General features: G+C 38.7%; 1 protein-coding gene across 2 annotated transcripts; it reads left to right on the forward strand.

Annotated features, from left to right (window-relative positions):
* The first annotated feature begins 515 nt into the window (after nt 1–515).
* LOC131242728 (uncharacterized) lies at nt 516–20416 on the forward strand. Of its 2 annotated transcripts, none has more exons than XM_058241558.1 (8): nt 516–750; nt 6140–6208; nt 6870–6992; nt 9981–10063; nt 10148–10223; nt 13153–13338; nt 16728–16856; nt 19739–19893. In XM_058241558.1, the coding sequence occupies exons 1-8, from the start codon at nt 676–678 to the stop codon at nt 19772–19774; spliced, it is 777 nt and encodes a 258-aa protein (XP_058097541.1). In that variant the 5' UTR covers nt 516–675; the 3' UTR covers nt 19775–19893. The 2 variants fall into 2 exon arrangements, with proteins under 2 accessions (XP_058097541.1, XP_058097540.1); XM_058241557.1 differs by lacking the exon at nt 19739–19893 and adding an exon at nt 19983–20416 and having other exon boundaries at nt 521–750.
* Nucleotides 20417–21688: the final 1272 nt, after the last annotated feature.

Genomic DNA, 21688 nt, shown 5'->3' on the forward strand with positions numbered 1-21688 from the left:
CTTGGATCCCTGGCGTGCAAATCTGTCGATGTTGGTCTCCTGGGGTCCGTCACTTGCCTTGGTGACTTCAGAGCGTTAAATCCATGCTTTTAGTACCATTTTCCAGTCCAGGCTCGTAAATACGCCCTGTATCACAAACACGATTAAATCGGGCCGTTAAACAGTACCATGTTTATAAATCCAGGTAATAACTGAACTCTGATATGTAATATTTGACTCTTAACAATGACCATACATATAAAAGGGTGATATCCACTTATGTGTTATGAGCACATGCATTTAGATATGCTACGGTGAAGAGATGATTTGGAGGGCGGGCATCACCGTACACTTATTTTTATTCCAATTGTGCCGTCCACCTGAATTAAGTATGAGTTTGATATTTGGGCCATCGACATAACATTGGTTGACACATAATGATCGGATTGGATTGCACGTACGCCAAGGTGGTGGGGTCCACCCAAGCCGTCGACCCCTTTGCTCGCACAGACTATCTCCCTCTGCAGTGCTTGCAGGACTCGGAACTCGCTATAATCTCTCCCCTGTAATCCCGTTTTATTTTCGCACACAAGAATTTCTCCTCGCAGTTTTTGTACTTATTCTCGCGCTCAGGCTTCAAAGTTTCCTCCCTGGAAAAAGGAAAACAGCAAAAGAAAAAAAGAAAAAGAAAAAAGAATGCAAGGAGGCGAAGAGCTTAGCATCGAAGAACTCGCTTCGAATCTCGACACTTATAAGGACCAGCTTCATCAGGTATGTTATTATAATAATAATAATAATAATTATTATTTTAGGGTTTTTGGTTTCTGTCTCCTTCATTTCTAGGGTTTTATTTCTTTCCTGAGCTATGAAATTAGGGTTTTGTTTTTCTCTCTTCCGCGGAATCCACCTGTCTCTTAATTTAGGGCTTTTCCCCTCCCATTCATTCACTTGACTCTCTCTGCTGTAAATTAGTTTTTTGGTTTCTCTTTTCATTTTAATCTCACTCCAACTTTGGCTTTTTCTTTATTTGGTCAAGAAAGTAGGGTTTGTTTTCTGAAAATCTTGCTACGAGATTTTCGTTTTTTTGAAGTTGAGATCTTTCTTTCCTTCTTTCGATTCTTTTTCGTTTCTTTAAGTTTTCTTTTGGCTGTTCTGCATTTTTTCTGAAATTTTCTTTAACGAATTCAGTTCTCAGTGGCTTTTATTTTGAGTTATTATACAATTCTCGTATGGAGAGATGTACAGTGCTGTTGGAGCTTTCAGTTTGTATGAATGGGGCCTGTTGTCTGGTTCTCGAAACTGTTGATGTTTTGGGCCCCAATGTTTGTGGTCCATGCAGCAAACATCTTGGTGGAAAAATGCCAGGCCTTTAAATAAGTGTCCAGCAAAGAAATAGTTAAGGAGAATGGCAATGGTTTCTATTCAACCAATAAAAGGCAAAATATTCCATAGATAGAGTCTTCAGATGTGGAGTTTTTTTTTTTTTTATTCCACAGATGAACCATTACAAGGCCCACCATACCAACGTTTTAGATCACTTAACCATTTGCGCCACATTTACAAACTGAAGGTGCGAAGGTACTGGATTGCTTGATCATGCTAGCAGTTTTGTGGAACATTTGGAAGGAATGATATAGGTGTTTCCAAAACAGTAGAGGATGGTGGGACGGGGTAGTCTGGAAGAGATGTGCTAGAGTAAACAGTTAACAGTAGTCTCATATCCCCCAAGCTGAGACGTATTGAATAAAAAGATGGCCTGCAGTTTGGCACATGGTACAATTAACCCATACTGCAATTCCTTTTCTCAAGGTCAACCTGACTTCCTCTACGGCCATCGTATCATTGTAAACATGATAGCCACCTCCATGGCATTCATAATTGGATGAGGTTTGACGACCCTTTTCTATATCATTTGTCATCACGTGCAACTCCTGTTTTGTGATAACAAGCAATACCATCTTCACTGTTGTCGTAGCCATCATCACCCTCTCCGCTGTCATCATAATATCCCCATCAATGCTATCAGCATCCACGTCATCACTGTCATCATCTGCACTATCGCGGTATCGCTGGGTGCCTGGGTCTCATACTCAATTTTATAACAAGCTTTGGAGTCTTATAGTTTGTGAGATATATCTCAATCTCCATCGGACGTTGGATTGAATCATTCATTTCCAACCATTCCTTGTCATTCCACACCAGCCCCATGGAGTCTTTTAACTCTACCCCAAATATTCTAGAATTGATTGTGATTGTTGCATCCTTGCCATCACCACATGCCTCTATCAGATCATTCGGCAAAGATATGGATGATGACATATCTATATTCAAGTCAATAAGCATAGACTTCTCACCCACATACTTGCATGTATTCTTGATGGATGGACCTACCACCATAATATATTATGATTGGTCTCAAAAAATATCATCCTAAGCATAAAAGCAAATACGACCTTACCACACACACACACACACACACACACACAAAAGGATACACAGCAGCTAATTCAAATACAAACCCATCCTCCCATTCAAGGACAAGCCTACTCTACTATTGGGTGCATAACTCAACAAAATATAAGCCCATCCATCATGGTATACTATACATAACAACAAGTTTAACAGTAATTGATTATTACTGTTGGAATCACTGAACTAGTTCAATAGTAATTGGAACCACCAACAGTTCATCTACAGCAATTGTAACTACTGAAGGTTCATCAACAGAAATGCTACTAAACAAGTTCAACTCCAACCAACCAAAAGCTCAAACATACTAAATAATAATTGAAGCTACTTGAAATTGCTTGAGACCTAAACGAATGGAGTTTGAAATTGGTTTGAAGCATGCTTTAAATCTAATGATAAAATTACATGATTTCTAGAAGAAAATACAAGTCCCAGTTGCAGATGCAATCAAATAACTGTAGAGAGTAGCAAAATTGGTAAGATTAGTACCCTTGAACCTGAGTTTGTACTTGGTAAGAGTATCCAGCCTATAAAAAATTCTAATACTGGAACACCCTCATTTGAGGCAAGCCCATCAGATCAATGTGTGAAAAGTTGAAACGTGTGCTCATGTTAAACAAACACAGGGTTCCATTCAGATTGTCCAAACCATTAATCTGATGAGCCCAATTGTGAATGGGAGCTCCTTATGTCTTTGCCCTAAATTTTATTCAAAGACCCCAAATCACATGGGCTAACATTTTACCCTGGTTACAAGATTTCCGATTCTAATGAAAAGGTTAACAAGCTTGCTGATTAGAAGAGGGTGTAGTAATCAGTTCCCTGATAAAATCATACTGTTTGATAAAATCATACTGTTTTAAATAGCTTATGCTATGTAGTGTGTAGCTTACGCTAATAGCGTAGCTTAGCCTTAATGCAATGCAGCTCATGAAATAAGCTCAAGTCGCATATAGCCTATGCTACATGATAATTTGTATGCACCATTTGCTACATGGACTATGCTACACGCTTCGTAGCTCACATTATAAGCTATTTTTCACTACAACATTAAAATCTATTAATGTTTTCAATGATTTGTTACATTTTTCCATTTTCAATAAAAATCAGTTCATTTTTCAATGCTTGTAGTAAATAATATAAGTAAACAGTCTTAAATAAATTCTGTTGTTCTTTACCTTTATACTTAATCATCGCCCTTTCTTATTACTTTAGGTTGCACCAAATATCATGAAAGCTCATTAAATTCCATTATTAATCAGTCTAATTTGGTGCAAAATATCATGAAATTGGTGCAATCAAGCACAACCCTGATTAAAAACGTGGAAGTAGCGTGTAGCTTAAGTTCCACGCTATGTAGCTCAAGCCTCATGCTTCAGAGGGGTGAACACTATGCTACATGGTATTTGCTATTTAAAACACCATAAAATAGGGAAGTGAGAGGGTGCTGGGTTGGCTTAGCCATTCTACAAGTTGGCACGGGCCACAAATCCCATCCATCAAATACCGAAACCTACCATAGATAGAAGAGAAATGTATTAAAGTTAGTAATGAGTGGTTCCATCTAATCAGGCCACACATTTCAATAAAAAAAATAATTCTAATTGGTCCATAATGCAGGTGTCTGTACATAAAACCCACTTTTTCTGTCTACTTTTTTTTTAGAGGACCAGGAGCATATATCCCAGAGCCAGAAGTGTCTGAAATTCCGCTTCACAGGATCCTGGTGCGCTCGTAATATGGTAATCAGAACTGGTCAAGTAGGCTTCTCAATGGATAAGCCATGGGGCAAGAATCATCGATTTGGATGATCCTAATTGTTCAAAAGAATCAAAGTTAGAAAAAGGCAATAGTACATTTGACAACAAAAACCCACTGGTTGAATGATAATCCAAAATGTGATTTTCCATCTGTTGACCATCAACTTTGGGGCCCGTGTATGGTTTTTAATGTAGGTGGATGATGCACTAAGGACTTCTCCGTGTATAGGGCCTTGGCAAAAGGGATTGTTTCTGCGAAGCCATGCTTTAGCGAAGGGGTTGGTTTTGTGATTGGGGATGGGGAGAAGATTCGATATTGGGAAGATGTGTGGATTTCAGAGGCAATCGCTATTCCTGAGAATTGCTCGAATATCTGTGGACCAAAATATTTTGGCAGCACTCTATTTCTCAATATTCAGCTACTCTGTGGTGTGGTCCCCCTCGTGTCATTTATTTCTTTCAGATGATGAGGTGGTAGAATTGGCTTCATGACTAAACTGCATTCACTTATGCTGCTTGGTTAGTGGGGAAAGGGAAGTGATGACATGGTGAAGGGATAAATTTGGTTGTTTCTCCGTGCGATCATTTTATAAGATGCTCCATAAGCAAGGGATGGGCTGGGAATTCAAAAAATACTAACCATGTTTGGTCCTACGGTGCTTTCCCGAAGATTGCAGACTTTGCTTGGCTAATGGCTAGTTAGAAGGGAAGTGGATGGATGATTGTACTTTTCTTTTGTAATTTGTTGGGGTGCATGGCTGTCCCCTTTCCTCTGTATAGTGTTTTGCGCCAGCTCTGCACTCCTTTGCTTTATTGAAGTTACCGTTACCTTTCAAAAAAAAGAAAGAAAGAAAAACTTTGGGGCCCACCTTATCACTAATTCTGTCTATGATCCTGCTGAGAACAAATTTTGGCACTCAGGTCTACCTGCCTTATCCCTTTAATTTCATTTTATTGGTTTGACAGAAATTAAGAATAATTTCCTGGTGGAATTGGTGAATTCGATGATCAATTAAAAATGTGGAATTATACAATGCTCATCCCACCATTAATAAAGGAAAATAAAAAATATTAAAAAAAACATATTGCTGATCTCAAATTAGTGGCATTGTTCATTTGGGCCAACATATCATGGAGCCCACGTTTCATTGATCCTGTTGGTGGACTCTCCATGGATGGATGCTGGACCCTCCATTTATCTCGGTCATCTAATTGGTAGACTTCTTCTAGTTGCATATGGGCCATTCATTGATCATCCATTTGCAGGCCAAGCAATTGGATGCTGATGATTTTTTGAAGGAGCATTTTACAGGATTGTCCATCCATGGTAAGGACCACCAGATGTATGACTTGTATAACTGAAAGGTGGTCCCACTTGTATGAAATACTGGCCAAAAGACATCCCACTAGTCCAGACCGAGCAGTGTATGCTTCCTAAAACTAGCCCATCTAGGAAAATGAAGACTGTAAAATTGGGGCTGGTTAAATTTTCTTGAGTTTTTCTTTACTTTTTTCCTTCTTGTCCCTCCTTTGGTGTTGTGATTCTGATTTTGAACTTGTTTCTCCTTAGATTTTGTTTTGTAGATGTTAAAAATAAGGCTATCTTTCTTCAAATGTTTAACTTGTCTAGATTTTTTTTTTTTTTTTTTAAAACTCTTTATTTTTATTTTTTATGATATGGGGTATTCTCATCATGCTTTTCAACATTTGCTTTCCCCTTTTACTGGTTCAGGACTTGGGCAATCAGTGCAGCATATGACCAATCATTCATTTGTTTGGTGCTTTATGCATTTCATCTCTTAGTCTTTGCTTTTTAGTTTTTCATTATGAACAATAAGCCTTTTTTATCCTTCAAAAAAAAAAAAAAGAAAAAAAAAGAAAAAAAATGAAAAAATGACAAACCCTTTTGTTTTTTGGTTTCCTGTGAATAGGTTCGCAAACTCTTGGTTGACGATCCTGGGAATTCTGAATATGCAGACATGGAAAAGGAACTTGCGGAGGTGAGGAAGCAGTTGTAATAGTTTGTTTCTTCTTTTTTCTTTTAATATTTTCTTTTTCTTGTTTTCATTTTTTGTCTAGTGTTGGCGTATTATGTATAATTGATCTCCCATTACATATCTCAATTGAATTTTTTCAAAATCCAAATTTACAAACAAAGAAGAATTGTTATTTGGTGAAGAGAAGATTGCAAAACCCTTTTGTAGATATCATTATTGGAGTTTCTGGATATTGGAGTGTCTTGTTTCTGTTTCCTTTTTAAAGAAGTCATCAATGTTGTTCGAGCAGGGCAGCGTGATTCGGCTGCATAATGGCAGAGGATTCTCATGGAGTTTTTTGTTTTTCTTTTTACTTTGAAAAGGTGAGGGTGCTTTTATTAAATCATAGCTCTTACATACAGACAGTGAGAGCTATATGGAGTTGAAAGAGCTATATCTGGAAATCACGGTTTTATCGAGATGCCCATCACTCCTATCTTGGTTCCTGTGCAGGTGCTATGTCTCGTGATGGCCTGCCTGCTTGCCCCCTCTCCTGATTTCAGATGTTCACGCTGAGATTCTAAGTTTGAAATTCGAATCCGATGTTCAGGGATTTTTAATGAGAAATGGATTGATTCATTTTTGGTTGTTTAGTCTGATTCTGGTGAAATTTGTTGGGTTGCAGGTGATTGCTTTGACGGAGGAACTCTTGTCAACAGCAAAGCAAACTGAGCTTTCTGGATTGGGTACAGATGCAGATGTTTCTCCTGATCAACGTCAGCCTGATGAGTCATCCATACATGAGATGGTAAATCTTATGCTACAATGTTTCCTTTTCAAATCTGCATCTTATCAAGGATTGCAGAATCTTGCAATTGTTCGTCTATCTCTAGAGAGTGATAACTTGTCATTAGAGTTGTTTGGAACATTACTCTGTGAATTGGTAAGAAAATAGGAGGTACGGAACAATATGGAACAAAAATTTCCCTACAGACAGATGAATATTGATGAGATGGAGCATAAATAAGAGGTTCCTTTTGGATGCTCACTAAGTTGTGCTCCGCCCAAGCTTTCCTGCACATATTGTCTTGGGCAAGCTATGTAGGTCATGCAATGTTGGACTAGCTGTACTGTACCTTATTTGTCAGACACCTTGAACAGGGATTGGTGGGACGTGGGGAGCTTAAGATGGTTGGTGGCACCAATGTTTTCAATATTGTTATGTATCGCAAATCACATTAAGGGTTGGATTGTATCAAATTGTAAATTGTAAGATTTTTCCTGATTCCTTAAAAAACATCAAAAACATCTGAAAAATTATAAGAAAATAAGAAAAAAGATACCAAAAAAGTAATGCATATCATGATATTATCAATTGAGAACATGTACATGGTATACCTATCATGATAGTAAAGGATTCTTGTTTTTTTTTGTTTTTTTTTTCTTTTTTCCTTTGTTGTCTTTTAGAAAATTTACCTTAAAAAAAATACAAGAGTCCTTTAATAATTTTGTTCTTTTGTAAATTTCTTGAGCATAGAATCCTTTTAGAAGAAATGGCATTTGCTTCCATCAAGTGAATAAAAAGATATCTTGATTTCTTTGTTCTGGTTTTTTGAATATCAAAATCCTCAAAGCTCATTTCTGCTCGTTAGATGAGCTGATGGAGACACTGTAGTTTGTGTGAGTTGTTCAATCCCTAGTAGTGTTACCTTTCATCACAAAAAAAACCAAAATTCCTCTTTCTGCTCTCTTTCTCTCTCTCAAAAGAGAAAATGAGGATATTTTTAATAGGGGAGTGCCTTTCTCATGTTTTATAAGCAAAAAAGGTAAAAAGAAAGAAGGAAAAATTGAATAAAAATGATCTTAAGTAATTTTTGGGCCCATTAACGCAATCTACGATTATCATACGATTCATACGATTACTGTACGATTCAATACTACTAGCATACGATTTGATAGGATTATTTTAGATTTGCAATTTGGTGTATGATTCAAATCTAGTACAAATCATATCATGAATCGTACGATTCTAAAAGCCCTAGGTGGCACATAACAACATTTAATAGTACATGTGCACACTAACATGTGCTACATGTGAGACACTTGAAGATCGATGGCAGTGGATGTGGGTGCTCGAACATGAGTGGTTACATATGTGGAACATTTGGCATATGTGATGCATGTGTATGGAATATTATATTCTTGCATGTGCCATAGTAGGAATAAGCTATACGACGCTTTAGCAAGTATGGACTATCGTTGCATAACGGTCATATTTTGATTACAGGGTGTACCTTGGACCTCCGTCCATGTGCAAAAATGAGTTTGAAAAACCACATACAATCTGTTTAGCCGAAACAACTTGTGCAGTACATGATTATGTGATCATCCAAATGACCCCAAAGAAACGATGCTATTTGCCGTTGCATCTCCACAATCAACAGATACACTGAAAACATGCATCATATATTAAGGGGCTGTTTGGATGGGAGTAAATTCATGGAAATGAGCCTACAAATGGCAATAGATGGGGTGAAATGCCTTTTTGTGCTCCCTTGGAGAGTCACACGACTAAACAAAGGCGTTGCTACGCACGTGTCCTCCATACACGTGACATGCTTATGATATTCCGAAACTATCCAATTATCGACTAAATTACTAAAATCACACCAATAGAATGATCCAAAGCGTCCAAAGGTTGGCCATCTATATCGATGGTTAAATAACGTCAGCAAGTTGCTTGCTTGTGATCCTTACGTTTGTGGCCTACCGGAGGCTAGAAATTTTGTCATTTTTGGCAAAAGTATATATTTCAATGGGCTTATTACAATCATTTTGTTAAATATCACATATGTACACTAATTTGGGATATTAAAGCTGATTTGCGATATTACATATGTTCCTATGAATATATGGAAAAATTATAATGTATTATAATTCCTCCCATTTACTCCCATCCAAATAGAATATTTGGATTTCAAATGCATTTCATTTACTCACATCCAAACACAACTAAGTAAGCCATTTACTCCCAATTCATTTACCTCCAATTCCATTTCCCATTTACCTCCATTTACAAGCTCCCAAAAGAGTCCTTATGGGAAATAGCTTAATACAACTTGTTGTATGGTAGGCCATAGGCCTATGATACAACTAGTTGCTTTGGATGCCTGGACAATCCAATCATTGATTTGGACTGTTCATTCATTCAAGCTGAGTAGTGGCAGCTGATGATGCAAGTATCCCATTATTTGGATGATCCTAATGACCAATCAATAGCATGCAAATGTCCTTAAAAAAAAACAATAGTTGAATGGAGAAAATAGGTACACTCAGAAACATGGAGCGTCTATTCTATGGGATCCGCCTTGGATTGCACTTTGAATTGACTGTACAGGTGCTGACCACTCAGTCCATGACCTGTAACAATTGATAGCTATAACAAATTGACCAGCATTTAAGGGGCCAAGATCGTCCAATTGGTATCGCTCTCCGCATGGTGATCTGCCAATGCTGGGTAAATGGATGGATAGTCCGGATAGTCTGGATTGATGATTGAATGGTCCCACTATCCAATGCAACTAGTTGTATTGTAAGCCTATGTTACAATTAGCTGTATAAATTCACTTCCATTTATCATTCACATGCTTGAATGTCTACTCCCAGTGCAGATCCGTTGGATATTTACTCTTGATTTGATTGCATTTATGAACTACTTTCCAGTTTTACCTCTAGTTATATGTTCCCAGTCCGGATATTCTCTTCCAATGCTCACTTGTCTGAAATTCTTGTTTAGGAATCGAGCAAACTTTCAGAACCATATGAGAGGTTTTCCGTTGGTACAAAGGTTCAAGCTGTCTGGAGTGAAGATGGGGAGTGGTATGTCTAAAAAAAGGAAAATCGCTTTATTCATTTTACATGTTGAATCAATTTTCACTTGTTGTACCTTTTCTTCGTTTTCAGGTATGATGCAACCATCGAGGGTCTCACTCCAAATGGATATCATGTCTCCTACGATGGATGGGGGAATAAGGAGGAGGTATTATTTCTATGACCACCACACTTTTAAATAATGTAGTTTGGTGTATTTAAATGCTATTTCTTGAAAGGTTTATCACGTTGCCATGGGCATTTAGTGCGACTCACGACTCACGAGTGATTAATAAACACGGTTTAATATGAACCAAGGCAGGTGTATTAGAGTTTGGTCAGTCTCAGGCCTTGGGTCTTTTAGTGTTGGGCCATACCTGGCCAAGCTGGCCCATTGCATCCCCTGTTTGAGAGCCATAGTCATGTTGCATCCTAACACTTTTTTCTTAAAAGAGTTGTTAGATTAGCTGGTAGAGTATAATAGAGATACACATGCAGTTGGCCATCATGCATGTTTCATACACGCAATTAAATCCAAAATGCCCAAATAGGAACATCTCCCAACACTGTAGATGGGGCATACTCCCAACATCAGATGATTAGATGATCACGACCTTTGATATACGAACATCTGCTTCTTGAATTTGTACGTTGGTCTACTTCTCATTTTAACCATCCATCATGTTTGATGAGATATCAAGAAAGCCATCCATCATGTCCACCAACCAGTCATTTATGATTGTACATTTTTTTTTGGGATTACGCTAAAGCATACCATCTTGAATGCACTGGGTACCTGTATAATACGTTTACAACTGCTGGTTTCATGTCTACGGATTCATCACACTCACTCAAGAGTATTACAGTTATTCTTTTCTTCAATATAATTTGAACACTGAAGAGGAGAGAAGCTTTCGGAAATTTCATTTATGGCTAATTGTTTGTCATGAAATCTGACTGTACGACTTAGAACTACGTCCCTTTTGAAATCAATTCCTAACTTTTGGAGTATTTCTAGTTATGCTATCACAAGAAATTTAGTTTGTTCACTATTAAATTGGTTTTCTTAATAGTTCTAAGATCCATCCAGAGGCATTCTTTAGGCTTTCAGCTCTGTAAACTGGGCATGCTTTGTGGTGCACTTTCTTCATTATGCCTAAGGCCTGCAGTGGATATTTTCACCAATGCATGGCATAGAAGTAAAATATCACTCACCTCTGCAACGGCCTTGTTGCTTCTATTTGGATCCTAGAGAAGATGACTTTTGGTTTGTTATCTAAACAGTACCAATGCATGACAAAAGCATGGCATTTGCCAAGTTGCTTGCATTTGGAACTTGTGCCCAAGGCCAAAACATTTGTACCTAAATTCATGAGCTATGGATGGTTAGATTATTGGGCCCGGATGCCTGTTTTTCAGATGGTAGTCTACAGATATTGGCTCAACCCTTTCAGACATTTATTGATTTTTATGGCAGTTTAATTAAATTAAGCTGCAAAGATTTGCAATGAAATGGATGGCTAAGATAAGGTTGAATGTAGGCTTGAGATGCTTTAGAGTTTCAGGTTCAGTATAAATGTGTTTGCTTGAGGTATTGTCAGGAGTCTTTTGGTTATTCCCTTTTGAGCTGAGTGCAGGTTGATCTTGGAGGGGTTACGATCCCTTGAAACTGTTATATAGGGCCTCTCCAATGGCTATGGAAGTCAGAAAAAAAATGAATACCTAAAGAACATGCTTTTATGGTATGATAAGCTCCCAATTTATGATGCCTGGATACTGTATAAGTGGGCAAACTTTGAGAATTGATTTTAAAATTAGGATGGAATATATTGGTAATATGTAATATGGATTTTATACCAAAATGTGTACCTTCAATCTCTCTGTATAGGTTAGGGATGTTCATGTGTCGTTCTAAAGAATGTGCTTTTATAGGATTTTATATTCTCAATCTATGATGCCCGAGGAGGGTTGTCATATGCCCTGGGTGTGGATTTTAGAACTTAAAATGATGGATCATACTCTGACTGAACTTCGGGGATGCATCTTCCTTGAAATATCTTGAAATATCTGTTTTTTCTTGTTCTTTTTTTTTATTTCCTCATTTTTTCCCTTTCTTGTGCCCCAAGTGATTTTGGAGGCAAGTGCTTTATGGGTTTCTTACTTTCGGCAGTTTCATCTCCATGAGTTGTGTAGATTCTTGAGTTTCAGTTACTCATATATAACCAATTGGTGAACAAAAGCCTATTTTGTTTGTTAGGGGAGTTTCCTATTGACATGAGGAAGAAAGGGGAAGTTGTGAAGCTTACTATGAGAATTACATTTGGGTTTGTAATCCAATTGACCCATTATGTCCATAACTTCAAGAGTTGAAGTTTCAATCTTATTTGTAAAAGAAAAAAGAAAAGAACCCATCAAAATAGAGATTCTGTGTTTGCGTTTCTGTAAGTATGTTATGTTTGAAACCTTCAGGTTTTCCTTCTGTTTTTTCTTTTTTTCTTCCAGCAGGCACATAATATTTGTTTTATTTATTTATTTATTTATTTATTATTATTATTATTTATTTTTAAAAATCAAATGTCCATGATCCTAATCTTCTTTCTCATGTATTCATGTCCACCTTGTATGGGTGAATGATTGTTTTGGGGTTGAGAAATAAATGTTATCCCAGTGCTTTTTATTTATCAGAGCACGACCTCAATGTGCCTAGAGAGCAGCTACAGTTGGTATGCACGTTGTCTTCCACCCACCATTTAAAGATGATTGGAGGGATGCTATAAGCATTCCAAAGTTTGAAATTATCAGCAGTCCACTTTGAAATGCATGTTAAAATTCCAACCTGTGATTGTTCAATGGTGGGAGATGTGGGGACTGACTTTCTGTGCACACAGAGCATACACAATCCTTTCCCCATTTTTAGTATCTAGAATTTAGAATGTTGTTGTTGTATTTGTGTTTTTTTTTTAATTATTATTTTTTATAAGCAAGGACTTCATTAAAGAGACCCATGGGCTTGGGTGGTGTGGTCCTGCTTCAATTTCATTATTAATTTTACTCAAGATCAGACAATCGATGTGAATTTCACAGTGGTTGCTTTTCAGGTGGATCCTGGAAATGTAAGGCCAGTCCAAGAGGGAGCGGTCAATGCATTGCTGAAAGCTGAAAGAGAAGCTGAAGCTACCAAGCAAGCCATTAAAAGGAAAATTGCACAAGCAGCCAGTGCTGATTTCCAATCACGAAATCTACCTGCAAAGCTTCGTATAGAACCTGATGACCCTGAGGATGTGGTGAGTCACATTAGTATGCAAAATCTCTCTCTCTCTCTCTCTCTCTCTCTCTCTCTCTCTCTCTCCAAAAGAACTAGACCACTCTGATTCCGATACTCAGAGGGGATAACTGATCTCCCTTCATCAATTTTGAACTTTTGACGTACCTGGTTTTGTAATCCCCAGACATCTGGTTACTTAGATTTAGAGTGAACCACACCAATCGGGCTACAAGCACAATTGCGAATTATCATTGCCACGGGGATCGCCTTAGGAACCCTGTTTCACCAGTCGTTTCTAAGGCCATATCCTTGGTTAGTGAACAAGCCTTTATAGCTCTTGTCACCACCTCAATCATAGACCTTTTTGGTCTTCCTCTTATCCTCTTTTCAGGCCCTTCAACCCCAATAAAAAAAATCTCCTCGAGCATCATAGCTGTTGTACTTTAACACACAATCTCAAATACAGTGTCCATTGTTCTCTTGCTTACTCGGACCACTCCTAGGCTGCTTCAGATGATCTCATTCAAAGCCTGCCCTTCATGTCTTCCTGCACATCATTCTCAACATCCTCCATACCAGTCATCCTCTACTAATGTTTCCTTCTAACTGCCCAAACAGGCAAGCACTTCCCCCAATAGCATAGCTGGTTACATAGATGTCTTCTAAACTTCTTCCTTAGTCTTTCTTCTTTTTTGAGTTCTAATTTTCTCTCAACTTTTGCAAGCCCAATTTGTTGATATTGTTTGGAGGATACTTTAGATGTACTTATGTTTCTGGGTATCACTAACAATTAACAACCAATCTTCACCATACCCTTACATACAAAATTTGGGGTTTAGAGGATCCCCTTTTCTACTCTATCCTTGTCATATATGATATGCATACCCAATCCTTATTATATATGATATGCATACGCATACTCCAGTCAACTACCTTTTCCTCTTCGTCTTTTTTCGTAGTCGAAATTGATATAACTTATTGGTCATAGAATTAGGGGAAAAAAATCCAGGACTATGGGGACATTACAGGTGACCTTCTATAAAATTTATAATAGTACGTATCAAGAGCCAAATGGTGTCTTTTTTATTATTATTATTTATTCTGGGCATGGTAAATAGGCTAGGCAATGAATTTGATCTTTATTGAAACTAACAGTCTAACAGCACTGGGGAGCACTGTTTTTCTCCTCTCTCTCTAATTCTGTTTCTGGGTCCTTACTCATGGCGCAGTGGTAGGCTCTTTTGAGTGTCAACACTGAGGTCATGGGCTCGAGTGCCCATTGTGGTGTGTGTGGGTGTGAGCATGTGTGTTAAGAAAAAAAAAGGGAAGAAAGGTGTGAGCATGTGTGTGTTATAAAAAAGGAAAAAAAGAAACGAAAAGAAAAAAAAAAGCACCACGGAGCAGCAATGAGGAAAAGAAGACTTTGAAGGGAAATGTGGAGCTGAATCTAGGAATTGTTGGGGTTGGTTGACTTCTTATTATCCCATCCATTCTGAATTGTAATTTTGCCGTGCAGCTCCTTTTTGGGGTACTATTATAACTCCATTACTGATAAAAAGTCCCGCACTAGAGATTTGCAGTCGTGAAATGAAAATTGGATCAAACTATTGTGAGGACCGGCTCAAATTGAACTGTGAAATCAGATTAAGGTCAGCATTTTTTTGTTCTTACATAACTAACTAGGCGGTATGGCACATGCAACACACCTGGAGAGTAGGGGAGAGAAAAGAGGTTTGCAAGAATACACCCTGACATATTGTAATACAATACATCGGGACTTTAGCAGTTGGACTTCCGTTCTTTTCAAGACCCAAACCCTTTTTTAAGTTATAGAGATCCATTGCGATGGGTTATTACCAACAAAAACTCTCAGATTGAATATTTCAACCTTCAATTATACTAAGGTTTTGGTGACTGTCTAATTCAGAACAAAAGAGCCAAATCATCAAAAGGTTGAATAAATGTAATAACTTTCATTTGTTTTATATCCACCATTAAAATGAGGCTCACCATATAAACTGTTTGGATCATTGGAATATGACCCAGGTTTACAGGCTGAACTCCTGATGTATTGTATTGCAATTTGTCAGAATGTATCCTAGCAAACCTTGAGGTGAAAAAGGAGAGACAAGGTATTCCATAATGGTAACTGTTACTGTTACGATATGGGTTGTTATGGCCCCCCCCCCCCCCCCCGCTGAAAATAAATAAAAAATGTTTTGGCCCCATACTGGCTGTTACGGGGCATTTTTCTGTAATGGCCGTTACAACCCCATAATATGTTACGGTTACCGCCATTACCATAGCTGCCATTACGGCTGTTACGTAACCATTTTGGAATACCTTGGAAGGTTGCGGCTCCACAGAGAGAGAAAGATGAGCAACTAGAATGGTATCGATGGTGGGTGACCCGTCCCTACTTCCTTTGCTGTGGCGCACTCTAGTTTTAGATCCGCCTCTTTTTTGGGCTGACATCCTAATGCGTGGCAGCGCAACAACTCTACGGAGTAGATGTCACATAGTCGTTACGGTGGGCCCTGCACAACCTCTGTTAAATTGGCTCCCTAATAATACCATTAGTGCAGGCTACACGCAAATAGGAGGAGATGGGGGAGCGGGCTACTCTCATGAAATAGTTGAAAGGAAAAAATGGCCTCAGTTGAAGAACCAGACATCCATTTTTAAAGGAGTTTATGCCCCTCTAATGACTGATTGCAGGGGTAAAATTGGCCAAATGATATTCACATTATATATGGCAGAGATAATTTTTTTTTTTCAAAGACCCAAATTAATTAATTTTTTTTTTCCTGGGAACGATGCGAAACCCAAACTTCTATCCTTCAACAAAAAAAAAACCCAAACTTATGGAAGGCAAATATATCAAGACCAAACATTTCTTTTCAAGTTTCAGGCAACTGTTGCATCCATTATGTAGCAGTGACCATACCGCAAAAGTAGAACATTTAGAACATTCAGACGGTGGAAAGAAGTCGGACTGAAAAAGCCACCTGCTGTGCAGTTCCATCTCTATTCAGTTGATGATGTTAAACCAACTCACTCTATTAACAAGCATAAAAACTTCTGTAAGTACACAACTGATTTTTTTTCCCCCCCTACATGATTCATGAATAGTTTTGTGTGGGATTTGAATTGAATGATAGGATTCCGCCCCCGCTGCTTCCCTCTTATTGTCTTTGCAAATTTATCCAAGTGCATAAATTCTTTTCTTTTCATTAACTTCTGACATTAGTGGTTTGTGCCTTTTTAGAGCTGTTCCTTGTCTTCTTCTTCTTTTTTTTTTTTTAAATTTTTTTTAAATTTTTTTTTATTTTTTTTATAAAATTTATTTATTTATTATAAATGTGGAAAAATCAGGTGCTAATGCTTGATTAACCATTCCGTTTTTAGAAAACTGCTAAACGAAAGAAGATACACGCTTTCAAGTCAAAAATGCGGTTTGAGCAACTCGAAGTCACACAAAATAAGCGGCAAAATGCCTGGCAGCAGTTTCAATCAGCCAAAGGCAAAACTAAGAAGGTAATTGTTTATTTTCTTTCCTTTTGTTTTATTTATTTTTCCTTTTTTTTTTTTGAACAATTTTAAGTGCCCTTATTGTTAATCCCAACATTTTCAGACAGATTTTGTTTTGAAAGATATTTTCAGACAGTCGACAATTTAGAATTCTCTTTTTGCTTGTTATCTGTGGCTGCAATCCCATATTTTTGGGTTTCACACTTGTAGGAGTTCCAGACTGTTCTTTGAGCAAGCTCATCATGGTTGGGTCACTAATCAAAAGTTGTACTGATCAAATATCCTAACTGTTCCATCTGAGGGGCGACAAAGGGATGGTGAAAGAAGAAATTTGATTGACAGTTCACATTAAACTGGTAGAAGGCCCCCAATTGGGGGGCTTGGATTATGCTACTGATGTTTAATGGATATAAAAAATTAGCTGATAACAAAAATGAAAAGGTGTTTCACATAGTACACTTCTGCATATGTATATTCTTATTTATTAAAAGGTGAATGACGAATGGTACCATTTTGCATGTCAAGAAAAGTGTTCATGTGGGTTCACCTTTTTTTTTCCCAAAGAAAATCCTTTTTTTCTCATGTTAATATTTCCGATTTTCCCTTCTTACCAACATGCTGGCGGTGATTGGACCCCGTATGTTGTTTTTGTCTTCCTTAAGGGTTGCAAGGCTAATCTGGGACAGCTCAAATTTTCCAGGTTATCTTGAATTTCGGACTTCTTCAGTCGTCATGCTTACGTACAGTATGCCGCAATAGTCTTTTTGATGGGGACATCACGCGCACGCACACCGCCCCCTATGCACGTACGCAAGGAGAGGGAGGGCCCCACCATCGATCTGGCTCGATGACGACGTCCAGGGAGGGCCTCCTAGTTAGAAGACGGTGTTTTGGTTCATTGGAGTGGGCCCGTTAATTAAGTAAAGCCCATCATGGGATCTCATGATCGGGGCCCACTAGTCGGATTAAGTTCATATTTTAGGTTTTGCTTATTTATGTTATTTAGAACATCATGAATGCTTTAGATTTCTTTGATTAGTTTTTATTTTAGTTTACTTCATTGCCAAGTAATAAGTCACAAGGCGCGAGTTTTTGGGTATAGGGTTTTCTTATAAATAAGCACCCCTTGTAGTTCTTTTGATTCATTGAAGTTTAATAAAAAAATTCCTGCAAGTTTTTTTTCTATTATCCGAGTTTTTGAGTTATGGAAAAATTCAAGTGGGTGCGAAGCCCTCCCTTTTCGAAGGGCTAACTACTGTGATGCGAAGCCACATCTATCCCCATCCGCCCCTACCCTCTTCCATCAATATCTCTCATTTTCTACAATCATCTTTGTTTCGAATCCACCAGTTTTTTCAGTCGTTCTTCTTCCTACAGCCAGTTTTCAGAATCTGGCCATGTAGGAGGGCCGAAACTTCGATGGAGTACGGCACACAGACCGTACGTTGGATCGCCACAAAACTTGGAGCTTTTGAAGACCCCCCCTTGGCCGATCAGAGCCAAGGAGTCCGTTTTGGAAATCGGGCCTCGCTCGTACGTGCGGCCAGGCTCGTGCGCCTGGCCTTGCCACTGTCCGCACGCGTGGACTTTCTTCGGTTCAAGTTTTTCTTCTCATTTTCTCCATTTTCATACCTATTTTCATAAACCCTAACCCTAGATTGCATTATCCTTAGGGGTCGTTTGACACCGTGGATTGGAGGGGATTGGAGGGGGTTTCAAATCCCCTTGGTTGTTTGGCAGCATAAAGTAACTGGGGATTGCCAATCCAGGGGGTTTCCAATCCCCTCTTTGAGGGGGTTTGTAATCCACGGTGAGAGCTTGGATTACACCTAAAATCATTTCAATAGTTGCAGGTGTAACATGTATGTCACTGTACACTATCATTCTATTGGGCACATGGCCCACTAATGATGATCAGCATCGTCCAAACATTGTCCATGTAAATCAGCACCGTCTAAACATTGTCCATATTAATCAACGATTAAAAATCGTTGGTTAGTCACTCAGACATGATCTTGTGCTTGCGGTCCATCCGAGCCTTGGAATTTCATTATTTTCAGGCAAAACATATATTTCAGCGGGCTTATCACAATCATAGTGTCAAAAATTATATATCTCACTAATTAGGGATATTAAAGTTGACTTAGTAATTAAATTCAAACCCCTGTAAATATACCATGCATAGGTATTTTTGAATTAAAGTTGATTCACACTCCAGGGTGCCAAACACACCGGGAGGATTGCCAATCCAGGGGGTTTCCAATCCTGGGGGTTGCGAATCCAGGGGGTTCCAAATCCATGCTCCCAAACATGCCCTTAATTTATTTGCCCTTTTTCTCACCATAGGGTTCCTTAAATTGAAATTGGTAAATCCCTTGGATTAGGGACTGGTTACTGTGCATGTGTGGATGATTTCTATTTTCTTTTGAGCATCGTTTGATCCATAATTTTACTAATCCAGTCCTAGCTTTGTAGGCCTGGACCCGCATAGATTCCCCTTGCTTGAATGTTTGAACTTTTGTGTGGGATGTGAAATTTTTATGTTATTGTTTCTGAATTAGTGTGATCTAAGCTTGAAATCTTGCATATCATATTTAAATTTCATGTCCTGCATCACTTTTTTTTCCTTTGCTCTGCGATGTCCTGTTTCATCTTTTGAATAAAATCAACCATTCATCAAGGGGGCCCACATTGCTTCTAACGAAGTATGCTTAAGTGGTTTTTGTTGAGGCACTAGGGTTTCATAAGAAGGTGAAAAGGAGTAGACAGATTTGGGCATCCTCATTCCTAAGAGGAAACCAAGGCGGGAGAGTTATCTCTCTCTCTCTCTCTCTCTCTCTCTCTCTCTCTCTCTCTGTTTTGTTTTTTTTTTTGTTGTTTTTTTGCAGGTGACAAATATGCCTCTAGCAATTATAAGTGATTAGGACAGAGTTGGAGTGTATTTTTGTTGGAAAATTTGGCAAATTATTGCCAGATGTTAACTGACGTGGAAGTTAGCAAAATCCATACATAGCATGCAAAATCCCTAGTGCGTTTTTAAATTTATATTTATATTTTTTTGAAATCCCGTCTACTTTTTAGAGATATTCTCCTTACATGAATGATTTAATCACTTTCTTTGGTTTGTTGCAGGTAGGGTTTTTCTCGGGGCGCAAGCGGGAAAGCATCTTCAAGTCCCCAGATGATCCTAAGGGAAAGGTTGGTGTGACTGGGAGTGGGAAGGGATTGACGGAGTTCCAAAAGAGGGAGAAGTACCTTCAACTCAAGGCGGGAGGGGCTGAAACAGAAGAGTAGAGATGTTGGGCATCGCAGCTCTCTCCCCAGCTGCTGTTTCTATCCCTATTGCCTGCTGCCATTTGCCCGAGGTGTAAATCCTTGACTAACGGACAGTATGTCGGGCATGGAAATCTGGCACCAACCTGCATGCTTGCATGAACATGCATGCGGTTTATGTAATTTTCATTTGAATGGAGGCAGGAGACTGCAAATCTCAGAGAATGTTAATGTTCTGAAAATGCCTAGTTCTCATGTTTCTACATATAGTTATATTCGCCTCAGTTCCATTACCCTTGTGTATCAGTTCATGTGATTTTGATTGTCCAGACCCACGCAGTAAATTACCAAGTTCCTCGTTGAACAAAATGATTAATCCAGGGCTAAGCTTCGCAGCCAACATTCGGTGAAATTGAGACAGACATCGTGTTAGTGAGTGGTGGGCCTTACCACCTGAAACACGGTGGGTCCCGATGGGGCGATATAGATTGGTTTGTTTGAGCCAGTCTCTCTCTTTCACGACAGAAGGTGGCTCTCTGCACTCTTCCGACATTGAAGTGTAGGGTTCAGTTCCACCTTTTGCACACAACAAGAGAAGGATAATGACCGGGTGCAGAAGTTCTGGAGTCTACGAGAAAGCTATTTTTTTTTTTCCGTGTTGATGTCACCAAGCTCTGTGGGCCCCACCATGAGGTAAGTGTTATATCCAAATGTCCGTCCATTTTATTCTAAGCGTTGAGTCCAAAAATAAGACAGATCCAAAGATCAAGTGGACTACACTGCAGAAAGAAGTGGGAGATTGAATGTTGAACTTCTCAGGGTCATAGAAGTTTTTGATCAATTTGATATTTGTTTTTTCTCGGACGGAGAAAAAACATCATGGTGGGGACCTATCTTGGGAATCATTGTCACCCCTGGCTATTTGTGATGTGGTTCACTTGGGCTTTGGATATGACTATTTTTTGGGCGCATGCCCTAAAATGATCTCACCAAATGGATGGACGGTGTAGATATAATAAATATCATAATGGAGGCGGATTGCGTCCTACCCCGCCCTGATCCGTCCGGGCAGGGATCTGTGGGGCCTGCCGTGATGTAAGTGTTTTATCCATGCCGTTAATCGTTTTTCTCAGATCATTTTAAGGTATTAGCAAAAAAATGAGGTTAAGTATATGGCTTAAGTGAACCACAAAGTGGGGATTTAACGTCCACCATTAAAAATTTCTTGAAAGCTAGAGAAGTTTCAGATCAAGCTGATATTTGTTTTTTCACTTCATCCACGTCTAAATGACCTTTTTAATATGTTGGATGGTAAAAAAACATCACTGTGGCCCTTAGAAAGGTTTCAACAGTGGTTGTCATTATCACTGCAGCTTCCTTTGGTGTGGTCCACTGGAGCTGTAGACCTGCTTAATTTTAATAATAAACTCTTAAAATGATCTGAGAAAAACGATTAACGGCGTGGATAAAACACTTACATCACGGTGGGCCCCACAGATCCCCGCCCGGACGGATTACGGGGGTAGGACGCAATCCGCGTCCATAAAACTTTGATCTTCTTCCCG

The sequence above is a fragment of the Magnolia sinica genome, chromosome 4 (genome assembly GCF_029962835.1).
Source record: "Magnolia sinica isolate HGM2019 chromosome 4, MsV1, whole genome shotgun sequence".
Taxonomy (NCBI): domain Eukaryota; kingdom Viridiplantae; phylum Streptophyta; class Magnoliopsida; order Magnoliales; family Magnoliaceae; genus Magnolia; species Magnolia sinica.